Source organism: Grampus griseus, assembly GCF_964374135.1.
Source record: "Grampus griseus genome assembly, chromosome: 2".
In the NCBI taxonomy this organism is placed as follows: domain Eukaryota; kingdom Metazoa; phylum Chordata; class Mammalia; order Artiodactyla; family Delphinidae; genus Grampus; species Grampus griseus.
In genome coordinates, this window is record NC_139018.1 from 92,340,931 (window position 1) to 92,357,561 (window position 16,631).

At 39.5% G+C, this 16,631-nt stretch overlaps 1 protein-coding gene across 1 annotated transcript in view; it reads right to left on the reverse strand.

The window, feature by feature from the left end:
* The window catches only part of FAM227B (family with sequence similarity 227 member B), a gene marked incomplete at its 5' end in the record, with an annotated part of 252,305 nt that overhangs the window by 13,565 nt on the left and 222,109 nt on the right, over positions 1 to 16,631 (reverse strand). Inside the window, 2 exons of the mRNA XM_082647805.1 lie at positions 2,300 to 2,374; positions 3,519 to 3,596. Coding sequence (XP_082503931.1) covers positions 2,300 to 2,374; positions 3,519 to 3,596 — 153 coding nt within the window. The remainder of the gene's footprint in view (positions 1 to 2,299; positions 2,375 to 3,518; positions 3,597 to 16,631) is intronic.

Here is a 16,631-nt window from a genome sequence, read left to right on the forward strand (position 1 = left end):
ACTAATTCCACTCACTGGGCTCCAGTGCAGATTTTAAGATGAGTCACTGGGGAGGGAACAGGAAAAGGGACTGGCCTGGAAAATATCTGGGGGAGAGAGAGAAAGAGAGACGGAAAAGGATAAAGGGTGAGGGAGGCGCTTACTAGACTGTAAGCTCATCAAGGGTGGGGATCCAGGAATCTATCATGATTTCTGTCACCACATACTCATTCAAGAAATATTTTTAAGGAGTTGAATAGCTGAATTGAGGAGGCAGCAGGAAACTTTCCAGAGATCTACAGATAAAGACAGAAGCAGAGGTAGGCCAGGCAAGGAACGATAGGAACTTGGGACAAGGGAGAGACAGCAAGAGAAACACAGAAGAGAGAAAGAAAAATGAAAAATGGTATAAGACTATTGATTTCACTGGCGATTTTCAAGTGAAACATTTGAAATTATTCTGTGAATTCTGTAGGAAGTGAAATTTTCTAAAAATTCCAAATACACTTTGCTGAAGCATGAACTTTGGATTAGCTAAACCCCTATAAGGCCTGCTCTAGGTTTCTCTAGCATTTAGCCTAGGGGTCCCCTGAGGGCACCCAGTAGGGCTACCTCTGAGGGGCCTCTTGCGTTAGTGTTCTCTAACAAATACTCCCTTACTCTTTCTCTACTTTATCTCTGCCAATTTTATCTCCTCAACCTAGGTTTTCTCCTCACTTCTTACTACCCTTTTGGACTATTCTTCCCTGCTTTTCTAAAATCTGGCTCTGAGTCTCTTCCTCATAGTCCTATTTAAATATCCCTGGTGCCCTTTTTTCAGTAACACACTCTTAGAATCTTCTTGACTTCAAGTCATCCTGAGACTGGTTCATCTCACTTTGTTAAAATCAATCCATCTTCCAACCCACTTTTATTTTTTTAGAGTAATTGTATTTTTTTATTGTATCATGTTTTTAAACATCTTTATTGTAGTATAATTGCTTTACAATGGTGTGTTAGTTTCTGCTGTATAACAAAGTGAATCAGCTATACATATACATATATCCCCATATCTCCTCCCTCTTGGAGCTCCCTCCCACCCTCCCTATCCCACCCCTCTAGGTGGTCACAAAGCACCGAGCTGGTCTTCCTGTGCTATGCAGCTGCTTCCCACTAGCTATCTATTTTACATTTTCCAACCCACTTTAATTTACAGTTCCCCTCTTCTTTTGTTTTGAATAACAGCTTTGTTGATATGTTACATAACCTAAAATCCACCCTTTCAAAGTATACAATTCAGTAGGTTTTAGTATATTCACAAAGCTTTGCAAGCATCACCACTACCCAATCTCCCATCTTGCTATCTTTCCTTTCCATGACTATCTTTTTTTGAAGATTACAGATAGAAACTTGGACACTGTGCCTATAAATTTAACAGGGACGTGGAAGTTATATACCCAAATGAGTCTTTTCCCCTTCACTTTCTCCAGCAATGTGCCATCGCATAAAACATATTTGAGTGCTTCTTGTGAGTTGCTCTGAAAACCAGTCTGCATCCTTTTGCATATCTTGAGTGGTGAGAAATCCTGTCCTCTATAGATTTGATTTTTGGGAACTTGTAAAAGTCATCTGGAGTCAGATCTTATGTTGTGAAGGGGAAAGCTGGGTGATAAAATTTTTAGTGAAAAATGCAGTAAGATTTTAAAGTAATGAGTTGCATTTTCTTATGTGACTGGGAGACTAGCTTTATAAGTTCCAAAATAGCAATTAGAAGTATGGCAGCATGACTGGCACAAAATTGTGGTTTCCCACAGGGGTTTATTTGAAGGGCTGTACTCATCTGACATTTATTCTTGCCTATGTGGATGTACTGGAAGAAGTGGGTTAGTCTCAACACTTTATAGTTTTGTTTTTTACACTGTAATAAAATAAACAAATATGCCCAACTTTCCGTGTTTCAGTGGGGTACAATGTTTGTATGTATAGGGGAAGCAGCAGGGGCAGAAAGGGACAAAGAATTAGCCTGAGACCAGCTAAATAGGTTGTTTTTCTAGTTTACATCTTCCCATGGTTATGAGTCTATATTTAAAAGGCCCTCAGCTTAAGTCCTATGTCTGGTAGAGTAAAAGGAGATGATGATAATGTTTAGCAATTAATTAAATTAGAGTAAGTGATAATGTGGATAAAAAAGTTAGTGTTACTCTAGATGAACTACGGAGTAGAAAACTTCTGCAGATATTCCAGTTAATGCATTTTTACATATTAAACCTATTGTGGTTTATGTAACACATTTGTTCAATTAAAATGTTTTTAAGCACTATGAGTTGAATAAGAAACAAACCTATGAAGCTCCTTGTCAACTTTTTCCTGTCGCTGTCTTAGGAGTTTTATTTCTTCATTAATTAGGTGCTTTTCTCTATAAAGTCAAAGTTTGGAGATAAATTTTAAAATAAAGCAGGCAATTCTCATTGAGAAAGAATAAATCAACAATTTGCTGCCTTCCACATATCAGTAAAGGTCCATTACAAAACAGTTCTTCAGCAACCCCTCCCAATGCACCACGTGGTATGAGGAATCCCCCAGCACACTGCCCCTTATAAACATGTGCCAAAGGCATCACCCATGTCAGCTGAGTACAGCCTGGACTCCACCTTGCTGTTCCCACATGGGCCCTCTTACAAGGTGCCCATCCCTGTTCTTCCCAGTGAAAACAGGAAATCTAAGGGCTCTGTGTGTGTGTCTGTGTGCGTGCATGCGCATGTGTGTATGTCAGTGGGAGGGGAATGGGGCCCCGGGGAAAGTAGAGGCTCAGACTTCTGTCCTGCCTGCTGGATAGGATAAGGCTGGCTGCTCTTCTGTTTACCTCTCTTTGATGTGTTTCCGGAACCGCATCAGGTACCCAAAGGGTAGGATGCCCATCCTTTCTCCCCTTTAAGGCAATAAGACAGCTAGGCAGTGACCTTGATATCACAGACAGAAGAATTGGACCCTGCCAATTTGTCCTCATAAAAATCGATGGACATCCTCATTAAGCCATTTCTCACTTCCTGGCACATAAGAATACCATTACTGGCCAAGAGTAATCATTTTAGTTAAGCACAAAAAACTTAAAATGTTTCCCCAAGAAAACGTTTCCGAAAAGAACTCCTTGCCTTGCTTTCCTCCATATCACCCCTGCTGCCACCCCAGCTACAAGGAACTCCTTCTATTACAGACAACCTTTCTGTTCTTCCAGGGCTTATCTTTGTAAATGAACAATACTCCAATCTCTCTTCCTGGGAACTCTCTCCTGGTCTCTCCACGTTGGGGTGCATCCCCCACCCAGACCACATGAAAAGCTCCCTTCCTTTTTTCAATCCCTGACATGTGCCGTGTCTCCATGGTTACAACATACATTCTTGACACCTACCTGAAAAGAATCTCCGAGTCTATAAGATGCTCAGAGGCGACTCTCCTCGTCAGTAAAATAAGAAGATTAGTTGTAGATAATTTCTATGATTGCTTACAGCTCTAAAGAATTCTATGATTTTATATTTATCAATAGTATGGAGTCAACTTACATTCTAAAATCCTTTTGGTTGTTTGCAAATTGTCTTTTTGCCTCCTTTAGAATATCACAATAAGTTGGAGCAGGTGGCGTGATAGGCTTATGGTTAAGGAAAGATTTTCAACTAGGAAAACTTGAGAGAGGTTAACAGTATCCTTCACAGGGGGACTCAGGGAGCCATCTTGCCTGGGCTTCCCAGTCATGAAGGGTCTCAAGTATAAACACGAATATTATGTCTGGTGTTGCACTGAAAGGACCAAAAGGAGACAAAACCCATCTGACTACTTTAAACTTATATCCCATTATCTGGACCACACCATCCATAGCGCACAAGGACTTAGTAGTTTCATAAGTCCCATAGTTACTATTTTCATGTTTTTTTGGTGTGCTTTACACTCAGCGATTTGTTAAATGTAAAATTTTAAATGTACATTTGGTAACTCTGTTTAGACATTTCTTCATTTCTATATATACTGAGAACTTCAAAGTCTCTTGACTTCTGAGAGGCTCTGGAGGTGACTGGCAGCATATGTTGGCTGCCTCAGTTAGCCCGACCTCTGCTAACTGCATGGAAGAGGATGATAGGCAGAAGATAAAAATGTTCTGCTAATGTGGCTGGGGCTCTTCTACTGTCTGTTTCTGGTACAGCCTGTGGCTGTGTCCCTAACACTGGTCTTAACCCATGTCTGTGTCTGGAAAGCAGATGCTTCCCCTGAAGTGGCAACTGGTAAATGACTCAAGGAGGCAGCCCTCATCTTGTGTTAAGACCTTAGCCTCATTGGTAAACTAGGAGCTGTTAAACCTCTGCAGTCACCAAGATGCAGGAATGAGTCTGTCCTCCCATGGTCCCACTCTCCAACCTGAACCACACTTCAGTATTACCTCCATCTTTCTATGAATGCAATTTGCTCATTTAAAACACATTTATGCTCCCTTCAAGGATGTCCTTGATACTCATTTTAATCTTAATTATCTGGTATAAGAATGTTAGGAAAAGCTCAGTAGATCTGGTCCCTGGGACAAGACCACATAGGCACTTAACCTTATGACCTTAATTTCCTGAGTATTATATCTCAGTTGAGATAACCAGAAGGAAAAATATGAATGGCTCCACAACAAAGATTCTAACAATAAACTTGAATAAAATTTATGTCTTTCCTATGACACTCTAAACTACACAGAAAGTATCTTCAATCACTTATAATTTGAATATTAAGGTCTTAGAATCAAGGCAAAGAACATTTGTTTTCTGTACACTCCAGATGACTTTCTCAGCAATGCCACGGTGATAAATTCTCTCTGCCAGCCATAGAACCTGTTTAAGAAGTTTCCTTAACAGCATCACTAAGTTGCTGGGAAGCAGTGTTGATAGCAGACCATACTCCATCCTACTAAGCACAGAGTTTGCGAGGGTCTGGATGATTATGTTATCCTGAATAGGATAGGAATTCTCTGAAATAGATTTTACAGAGAAGTCCGCTGCTCTTTATGATGCATTCCAAGTTTACTTTAACCCCTTCATCATAGCTAGGTTTTAGAGTATGGTTTTCCTTAAAGAAAGAGATAAGCCTGGAGGGGGATCAAGATGGCGGAGGGGAGAATGTGGAGCTCACCTTCCCCCACAAACACATCAAAAATACATCTACATGTGGAACATTTCTCACAGGAAACCAGCTGGAGACTGGCAGAAGATCTCCTATATAACCAAAGCTGCAAGAAAGATCTCCACATAACTGAGTAGGATGGAAAAAAAGGAATCAGGACAGGACTGGTGTCCCTGGGAGGGATCTATAAAGGAGAAAAGGTCTAGGTGGGCAGACCCTGGGGAGCCCCCTTGCCTGCTGGGAAATCGGCTGGGACAGATAGAGGGGCTGGAGAAGCCCAGACTCTACTTGTGAGGAGTGCGTGTGTGCTGGCTTGCTGACAATCAGGACAGAGAGAGACTGGCAGCTGGCTTGCCACACTACCCAATATCAGGTGTGCATTGGGCAGGGCTACAAATACGTGCAATGGCTAAGTGCTGAATTTCTGGCAGACAGACCCTGGGAGAGGACTCGATCTAGCTTAGTGGAGATAGCTCGGAGGGCCTGGGGTATAGTCTGGGCCAGACTGCAGAACACTTTGTCATTGCTTTCATGGCAGGGGTGAGTCCAGCTGTGGCAGATTTTGTCAGCACCTGCAAAGGGTGATGCCACAGAGATGCTCAGGGAGTGCTGAGTCTCAGATGGAGAGCCCCTGGGTAGAAGTATGCAGTGATTGGTTTCCCAAAGGGAGTTCACTGGCTCTGCCCACCCCACACTGCAACTTGGAGCAGCATCTGGCACGGACAGGTCCTGGGAGAGGTCTGGCACAGAGGCAGCCTAGTTCTCAGGCAGCAGCACAACCACCTTGATTCCTGCAGCCACAAAGCTCCAGCCCCCAGCACCAGCCCATTCCACACCACAGCCTAGCACTAGGTCTGGGATGAACACAACAGGAAAAGAGATGTGGCATTTGGCTGCTTCTAGACAGAACTGCAGATGTCTGCATGGGTAGCGCATAGATTCGCTGTAACGATACGGGCCTGAGTTGCTTCAACAGTCACCTCCTTTGGAGCAGGTCATGCACTCAAGGTCAAAGGAGACTGAGTGAACCTGACCCTCAGGGCTTTTACTCTGACAACTGGGGAGCAGACACCACCGCTGACAGGGCTGTAACAGCCACAGAGCAAGGAGGAGGTCCCACCCAGAGCGCAGGCTCTGGACACCACACCAGTTACTCCCCTATCAAGGGGATAACAACTAGCACACTCTGAGGAAAGATGTGGCTGGTACCCATACTGAAACCAGCCCTCGCACCAGAATATTGGATTCACAGTCTACACAGGGATGCTTCCAAATAAAAATATCCCTTCAAGACCACAGTAGATAACTGTTTCTCCTAAATTCATAGAGACAGAGAAAGTTAAGTAAAATGAAAAAGCAGAGAAACTACTCCAAATTAAAATAAAAGAAATCCCCCGAACAAATAATGAAACAGACCTCACCAGTCTACTATACCCTGAGTTCAAAAAGGAGGTGATAAAAATGCTAAAGGAATGAAAAGATTGATAGAAATGCAGATCACTGTAGTAAGAAACTAGAAAATATCAAATCAAAATTAGACAACTTAGTGAGATAAAAACCAATCTAGAAGCAATGAATAGACTAAATAACACAGAAGAATGAATATGTGATCTGGAGGACATACTAATGGAAATCACCCAATCAGAAGAGCAGACAGAAAGACAAATGAAAAAAATGAAAGCAGCATACAAAATCTATAGGATAATATAAAGCATGCCAAACTATGCATAACCTGGGTTCCAGAAGGAAAAGAGAGAGAAAAGGGGATTGAAAGTGTATTTGGAGAAATTATTGCTGAAAACTTCCCAAACCTAAAGGAAACAGATATCCAAGTACAAGAAGCACAGAGGATCCCAAACAAGATGAACTCAAACAGATCCACACCAACACATATAATTAAAACGGCAAAAGTTAAAGATAAAGAGAGGATTCTAAAAGCAAGAGAAAACGAAGAGTCAGTTACGTGAGAACCCCCATAAGGCTATCAGCTGATTTCTCTGCAGAAACTTTGCAGGTCAGGAGGGAGTGGCATGATATATTCAAAGTCCTGAAAGGGAAAACCTGCAACTCTACCCAGCGAGATTATCATTTAGAATAGAAGGAGAGATAAAGAATTTCTCAGACAAGCAAAACCCAAAAGAATTCAGCAATACTAAACCTATCCTAGAAGATATATTGAAGGGTCTTCTCTAAACAGAAGAGAAACAAGAATCTATAGGAAAGGAACAGTCACAATAGAAAAGGCAAATACATAAAAGGATTGAAGATCACTTAAGCCAGTACATAGATGAAAAAACAATCAAAAATTTTTTGTGAAAGTGATTATGATGACAATTAGCAGCAAAAGAATAAGATGTAAAATAGAACATCAAAATCAAAGAATGTGGAGGAGTGAACTATAAAAATGTGAATTGTTTAGAGTGTGTTTAAGCTTGTATGACTATCAGTTTAAAGCAAATAGATATAGTTAGGGGTCAACATACTTGAAAACCAGGGTAACCACAGATCAAGAACATACCATAGGTTCACAAGTACCAAAAAGAAAGGAACTCAAGCATAATACAAAAGAACCATCAAAGCACAAAAGGAAAAACAAAAAGAAGAAACAAAGAACTACAATACTGACAGGAAAACAAGGTTTAAAATGGCAATAAGTACATACCTATCAATAACTACTTTAAATGTCAATGGAACAAATGCTCTGATCAAAAGACACAGAGCAGCAGATTGGATAAGAAAACAAGAACCTACAATATGTCACTTACAAGAGACTCACTTCAAGGTGAAAGACACACACAGACTGAAAGTGAGAAGATGGAAAAAGATATTTCATGCAAATGGAAATGACAAGAAAGCAGGGGTAGCAATACTCATATATCAGACAAAATAGACTTTAAAACAAAGTCCATAAGGAGGGACAAAGAAGTACATTATATTATGAAAAAGGGACCAATACAAGAAGAGGATATTACACTCATTAATGTGCATGCACTCAATATAGGAACACTGAAAGATATAAAACAAATACTAACAGACAGAGAGGGAGAACTTGACAGGAATACAACAGTAGGAGTCTTTAAAACCCCACTGACATTAATGGACAGATATTCTGGACAGAAAACCAATAAGGCAACAGAGGTCCTAAATGATACAATAGACAAGGTGAACTTATTTGATACCTACAGGACCCTACATCCAAAATACCCAGAATACACATTCTTTCCAAGTGTGCATGGAACATTCTCTAGGATAGACCACATATTAAGTCACAAAACAAGCCTCAACAAATTTAAGAGGCTAGAAATTATTTCAAGTATATTTTCTAACCACAATGGTATGAAACTAGAAATCAACCACAAAAAGAAAAATGGGAAAAGAACACATGGAGACTAAACAAGATGCTATAACAAACCAATGGGTCAATAATGAAATCAGAAAATACTTCAAGACAATTGACAATAAAAACACAACTTTACAAAAACTATGGGATGCAGCAAAAGCAGTTCTAAGAGGGAGGTTCATAGTAATACAGGCCTTCCTCAAGGAACAAGAAAAATCTCAAACAACCTAACCTACCACTTAAAAAAATCAGAAAAAGAAGAACAAAACTCAAAGTCAGCATAAGGAAAGAAATAATAAAGATCAGAGGGAAAATAAATTAAGTAGAGAACAGAATAGCAACTGAAAGCATCAATGAAACCAAGAGCTGTTTTTTGGAAAAGAAACAAAATCGACAAACCTCTAGCCAGGCTCACCAAGAAGAAAAGAAAGAGGACCCAAATAAACAAAATAAGAAATGAAAGTGGAGAAATAACAATGGATACTGCAGAAGTACAAAAAATCATAAGAGAATACTATGAACAATTATATGCCAATAAATTGGAAACCTAGAAATGGACAAGTTTTTAAAAATGGCCTGCCAAAACTGAGTCAAGAAGAAACAGATGATTTGAGCAGACTGATCACTAGATGTAAAACAGAATCTGCAATAATAATAATAATAAACTCCCTGCAAACAAAAATCCAGAACCAGATGGCTTCACTAAGGAATTCTACCAAACATACAAAGAACCTATAACTATCCTTCTCAAAATATTCAAAAAAAAAAAATACTGAAGAGGAAGGAACCCTCTCAAATTCATTCTGTGAAGCCATCACCCTGATACCAAACCAGACAAAGACACTACCAGAAAAGAAAGTTACAGGCCAATATCTTTGATGAATATAGATGCAAAAATCCTCAAGAAAATATTAGGAAATGGAACCCAACAATACATAAAAAGACCTACATCATGATCAAGTTGGATTTATCCCAGGGTCATAAGGATGGTTCAACATACACAAATAAATCAATGTGATATACCACATTAAGAAAAGGAAAGGCAAAAAACACATGATAATCTCAAGAGACACAGAAAAAGCATTTGACCAAAGTCAACACCCATTCATGATAAAAACTCTCACCAAAATGGGTATAGAGAGAACGTATCTCAACATAATAAAGGCATTTATGACAAACCCACAGCCAACCTAATACTCAATGGTGAAAAGCTGAAGGCCTTCCTGCTAAATTCAGGAGCAAGACAAGGATGCCCACCCTCTCCACTGCTATTCAACATCATATTGGAAGCTGTAGCCACAGCAATCAAGTAAGAAAAAGAAATAAAAAGTATCCAAATTGCAAGGGAAGAGGTAAAACTGTCACCATTTGCAAATGACAAGATACTCTATATAGAGAAATCTAAAGTCTCCACACAAAAAGTATTAGACCTAATACATAAATTCAGCAAGATAGCAGAACACAAGATAAATATACAGAAATCTGTTGCATTTCTTTACACTACAATGAAGTATCAGAAGGAGAAAGTAAAAAAAAATTCCATTTAAAATTGTATCCAAAAAAAGTAACTAGGAATAAGCTTAACCAAGAAGGTGGAAGAACTATTTGCTAAAAACTATAAAACAGTAACAAAAGGAATTGAAGATGATTCAAAGAAATGGAAAGATATCCTATGCTCTTGGATTAGAAAAATTAATATTATCAAATTGGTCATACTGCCTGAAGCAATCTATAAATTTAATGCAACCCCTATCAAAATACTCATGACATTTTTCACAAAACTAGAACAAATAATCCTAAAATTTATATGGAACCACAAAAGACTTAGAATTGCCAAAGCAATCCTGAGGAAAAAGAACAAAGCTAGAGGCACAACCCTTCCAGACTTTAGACAATACTACAAAGCTACAGTAATCAGAACATCATGGTATCGGCAAAAAATGAGATATATGGGTCAATGGAACAGACCTATAGAGCCCAGAAATAAACCACACACATACAGTCAATTAATCTACTTAGAGTATACAATGGAGTAAATACAGTCTCGTCAACAACTGGTGCTGGGAAAGCTAGACAGCTACATATAAATCAATGAAATACAACAGTCCCTCACACCATATACAAAAATAAACTCAAAATTGTTAAATGATCTAAATATAAGACATGACACCATAAAACAGAAGAGAACACAGGCAAAACATTCTTGGACATAAGTTGCGGCAATATTTTCTTAAATCAGTTTCTGAAGGCAAAAGAAATAAAAGCAAAAATGAACAAATGGGACCTAATCAAACTTAAAAACTTGCACAGCAAAGGAAACCATCAACAAAACAAAAAGACAACCTATTGAATGGGAGAAAATATTTTCAAATGATGCAACCAACAAGGGGTTAATATCTAAAATATACAAGCAGCTCATACAACTCAATATCGAAAAAACAAACCACCCAATCAAAAAATAGGCAGAAAACCTAAACAGACGTTTCTCCAAAGAAGACATACAGATGACCAACAGGCACATGAAAAGATGCTCAACATCACTAATTATCAGAGAAAAGCAAATCAAAACCACAATGAGGTATCACCTCACACCAGTCAGAATGGCTGTCATCAAAGTCTACAAATAGGGACATCACTGGTGGCACAGTGGTTAAGAATCTGCCTGCCAATGCAGGGGACATGGGTTCAAGCCCTGGTCCAGGAAGATCCCACATGCTGCGGAGCTACTAAGCCCATGCGCCACAACTACTGAGCCTGTGCTTAGAGTCCCTGAGCCACAACTACTGAGCCCATGCATTGCAATTACTGAAGCCCACGTGCCTAGAGCCTGTGCTCCACAACAAGAGAAGCCACCACAATGAGAAGCCTGTGCACCACAATGAAGAGTAGCCCCTGCTCACTGCAACTAGAGAAAGCCCGCATGCAGCAACAAAGACCCAACTCAGCCAAAAAAAAAAAAAAGGCTTTATTAAAAAAAGTCTAGGGCTTCCCTGGTGGTGCAGTGGTTGAGAGTCCGCCTGCCGATGCAGGGGACACAGGTTCATGCCCCGGTCCGGGAGGATCCCACATGCCGCAGAGCGGCTGAGCCCGTGAGCCATGGCCGCTGAGCCTGTGCGTCCAGAGCCTGTGCTCCACAACGGGAGAGGCCACAAAAGTGAGAGGCCCGCATACCACAAAAAAAAAAAAATGTCTACAAATAATAAATGCTGGAGAGGGTGTGGAAAAAAGGGAACCCTCCTACACTGTTGGTGGGAATGTAAATTGGTGCAGCCACTATGGAAGACAGTATGGAGATTCCTTAGAAAGCTAAAAATAGAACTACCACATGACCCAGCAATCCCACTCCTGGCCATACATCTTGAAACAATGAAAACTCTAATTCGAAAAGATACACACATCCCTCTGTTCATAGCAGCACTATGTACAATAGCCAAGACATGGAACCAACCCAAATGTCAATAGGCTCGAGAAGAAGTGGTATATATATGTGTGTGTGTGTATATAAATATATATATTTGAAGGATCAAATATATATATATATATATATATAATAGAGTATTACTCAGCATTATAAAAAGGAATGAAATATTGCCATTTGTAGCAACATGGATGGACCTAGATAATATACTACGTGAAGTAAGTCAGACAAAGACAAATATATGATATCACTTATATGTGGAATCTAAAAAGTAATACAAATGAATGTATGTATTAAATAGAAACAGACTCAGAGACATAGAAAACAAACTTACGGTTACCAAAGGGGAAAGGGAGTGGGGGAGTTATAAAATAGGAGTATGGGAGATTAACAGATACATACTACTATACATAAAATAGATAAGCAACAAGGATTTACTATATAGCACAGGGAACTATATTCATGATCTTGTAATAAGCTACAATGAAAAATAATCTGAAATATATATATATATAATAATATATAATAATGGAATTACTTTGCTGTACACCTGAAACTAACACAATATCGTAAATCAACTACACTTCAATAAAAAAAGACATAAGCCTGACTTTCATGTCACAATGGTATATGTTTCTTAAACTTATAATTTAATGAAAAGTTTATGTGCATCATGTAGGTGAAAATCACATCAGTGCAGTGATAGCATCCGGCCTTCCCAGGAGGCAGACCAGTAGTGACAACTGCATGTACACATGAGCAATGAGAATGCTCTCATTATTGGCTTCAAGGACACATTCAGGAAATAGCCCTCTTCGGGGCCAGCATGAAGCAAAATTGGGAAGTCAACAGAATGTGTGTCTTTGGTGTCTTTCACTCATCTCTCTCGATGCTCTTCTTTTAGTACCCTCTTAGTTCTTCATTGCTCCTTGGCTGGCATTAACAGGTCACATTTCCCACAGATTATAAAGTGCCATGCTGGAGATTCAGCTCTAGTTCTTGCACTATGGTCAGCACTTGCCATCTAGGGCCATGGTAGCCCAGGTAGTTGACAGGGTTGGCCCTCCTTTTCCTTATCTGTAAAGTATGAAGGTTGAGCTTCATGCTTTTGTAGCTCTCATCCTGTTAAGATTTTCTATCAGAAAATTTTCTACCTCTATTAGAGGTAGAAAATGAGCCAATTTAAGTTCCAACCCATCACTGGGGTAATGGCAAAAGGCTTGGAGAGAGTGGGGTGGAATTTGAGATTTTGCAAAGGAATATAGGAGAGAATCTGTTTAATATTTAGATATGGGGGCTGCATAAGAGATAGGGAGAAGGAAGGATCAATTATGGCAAGGATAATGATGGAATCACTTTATAGAAACTGGGAAGTTTGTCAATTTGAAGGTTGTATTATAGGGGATGAGAAGGTATTTTAAAAATGGGCATGAGACTAGATAGCAGAACTCAGCATCAGCTGTTTAATTTGGGGGCGCTTAGAAAAAGAAATGACAGGAATCAAGATGGCAGAGAAGAAGGACATGCTCTCACTCCCTCTTGTGAGAATACCAGAATCACAACTAGCTGGTGGACAATCATAGACAGGAAGACATTGGAACTCACCAAAAAAAGATAGGCCACATCCAAAGACAAAGGAGAGGTCACAATGAGACAGTAGGAGGGGCGCAATCACAATAAAATCAAATCCTATAACTGCTGGGTGGGTGACTCACAAACCGGAGAACACTTATACCACAGAATTCCACCCACTGGAGTGAAGGTTCTGAGCCCCATGTCAGATTCCCAACCTGGGGTCTGGCAACAGGAAGAGGAATTCCTAGAGAATCAGACTTTGAAGGTGAGTGGGATTTGACGGCAGGACTTCAAAAAGACTGTGGGAAACAGAGACTCCACGCTTGGAGGGCACACACAAAGTACTGTGTGCATCGGGACCCAGGGGAAGGAGCAGTGACCCCGGGGGAGACTGAACCAGACCCACCAGCTAGTGTGGGAGGGTCTCCTGCAGAGTTGGGTGGTGGCTGTGGCTCACCGTGGGGACAAGGACACTGGCAGCAGAAGTTCTGGGAAGTACTCCTTGGCGTGAGCTCTCCCAGGGTCCACCATTAGCCCACCAAAGAGCCCAGGTAGGCTCCAGTGTTGGCTTGCCTCAGGCCAAACAAACAACAGGGAGGGAACCCAGCCCCACCCATCAACAGTCAAGTGGATTAAAGTTCTACTGAGCTCTACCCACCACCAGTCCCTCCCATTAGGAAACTTGCACAAGCCTCTGAGATAGCCTCATCCACTAGACGGCAGACAGCAGAAGCAAGAAGAACTACAATACTGCAGCCAGTGGAGCAAAAACCACATTCAGAGAAAGATAGACAAGATGAAAAGGCAGAGGGCTATGTAGCAGATGAAGGTACAAGATAAAACCCCAGAAAAACAACTAAATGAAGTAAACAACTAAGATAGTCAACCTTCCAGAAAAAGAATTCAGAATAATGATAGTGAGGATGATCCAGGACCTTGGAAAAAGAATAGAGGCAAAGATCTAGAAGATGCAAGAAATGTTTAATAAAGACCTAGAAGAATTAAAGAACAAACAAACAGAGGTGAACAATACAATAACTGAAATGAAAACTACACTAGAAGGAATCAATAGCAGAATAACTGAGGCAGAAGAATGGATAAGTGACCTGGAAGGCAGAATGGTGGAATTCACTGCTGTGGAACAGAATAAAGGAAAAAAAATGAAAAGAAATGCAGACAGCCTAAGAGACCACTGGGACAACATTAAACACACCAACAATCACATTATAAGGGTCCCAGAAGGAGAAGAGAGAGACAAAGGACCCGAGAAAATATTTGAAGAGATTATAGTCAAAAACTTCCTTAACACGGGAAAGGAAATAGCCACCCAAGTTCAGGAAGCGCAGAGAGTCCCATACAGGATAAACGTAAGGAGAAACACATCAAGACACATAGTAATCAAACTGGCAAAAATTGAAGACAAAGAAAAATTATTGAAAGCAGCAAGGGAAAAACAACAAATAACATACAAGGGAACTCCCATAAGGTTAACAGCAGATCTCTCAGTGAACTCTACAAACCAGAAGGGAGTGGCATGATATAATTAAAGTGATGAAAAGGAAGAACCTACAACCTAGATTACTCTACCAGGCAAGGATCTCATTCAGATTCAGTGGAGAAATCAAAAGCTATATAGACAAGCAAAAGCTGAGAGAATTCATCACTACCAAACCAGCTCTACAGCAAATGCTAGAGGAACTTCTCTAAGTGGGAAACACAAGAGAAGAAAAGGACCTACAAAAACAAACCCCAAACAATTCAGAAAATGGTCATAGTAACATACATATCGATAATTACCTTAAACGTGAATGGATTAAATGCTCCAACCAAAAGACACAGGCTTGCTCAATGGATACAAAACAAGACCCATATACATACTGTCTACAAGAGACCCACTTCAGACCTAGGGACACATACAGACTGAAAGTGAGGGGATGGAAAAAGATATTCCATGCAAATGGAAATCAAAAGAAAGCTGGAGTAGCAATACTCATATCAGATAAAATAGACTTAAAATAAAGAATGTTACAAGAGATAAGGAAGGACACTCCATAATGATCAAGGGATCAATCCAAGAAAAAGATATAACGATTATAAATATATATGCACCCAACATAGAAGCACCTCAACACATAAGGCAACTGCTAACAGCTTTAAAAGAGGAAATTGACAGTAACACAAAAATACTGGGGAACTTTAACACCTCATTTACACCAATGGACAGATCATCCAAAATGAAAATAAATAAGAAAACACAAACTTTAAATGACACAATAGACCAGATAGATTTAATCGATATTTATAGGACATTCCATCTAGAAACAGCAGATTACACTTTCTTCTCAAGTCCGCACAGATATTTTCCAGGATAGATCATATCTTGTGTCACAAATCAAGACACGGTAAATTTAAGAAAATTGAAATCATATCAAGCATCTTTTCTGACCACAATGCTATGAGATTAGAAATGAATTACAGGGAAAAAATGTAAAAAACACATGGCGACTAAACAATATGTTATTAAATAACCAATTGATCACTGAAGAAATCAAAGAGGAAATCAAAAAATACCTAGACCAAATGACAATGAAAAAACGATGATCCAAAACCTACAGGATGCAGCAAAAGCAATTCTAAGAGGGAAGTTTATAGCTATACAAGCCTACTTCAAGAAACAAGAAAAATCTCAAATAAATAATCTAAACTTACACCTAAAGGAAATAGAGAAAGAAGAACAAACAAAACCCAAAGTTAGCAGAAGGAAGGAAATCATAAAGACCAGAGAAGAAATAAATGAAATAGAAACAAAGCAAACTATAGCAAAGATCAATAAAACTAAAAGCTGGTTCTTTGAGAAGATAAACAAAATTGATAAACCATTAGCCAGACTCATCAAGAAAAAGAGGGAGAGGACTCAAATCATTAAAATTAGAAATGAAAACGGAGAAGTAACAACAGAAATATAAAGCATCCTAAGAGACTACTACCATCAACTCTAGGCCAATAAAATGGACAACCTGAAAGAAATGGACAAATTCTTAGAAAGGTATAACCTTCCAAGACTGAACCAGGAAGAAATAGAAAATAAGAACAGACCAATCACAAATAATGAAATTGTAACTGTGATTAAAAATCTTCCAACAAACAGAAGTCCAGGACCAGATGTGTTCACAGGTGAATTCTATCAGA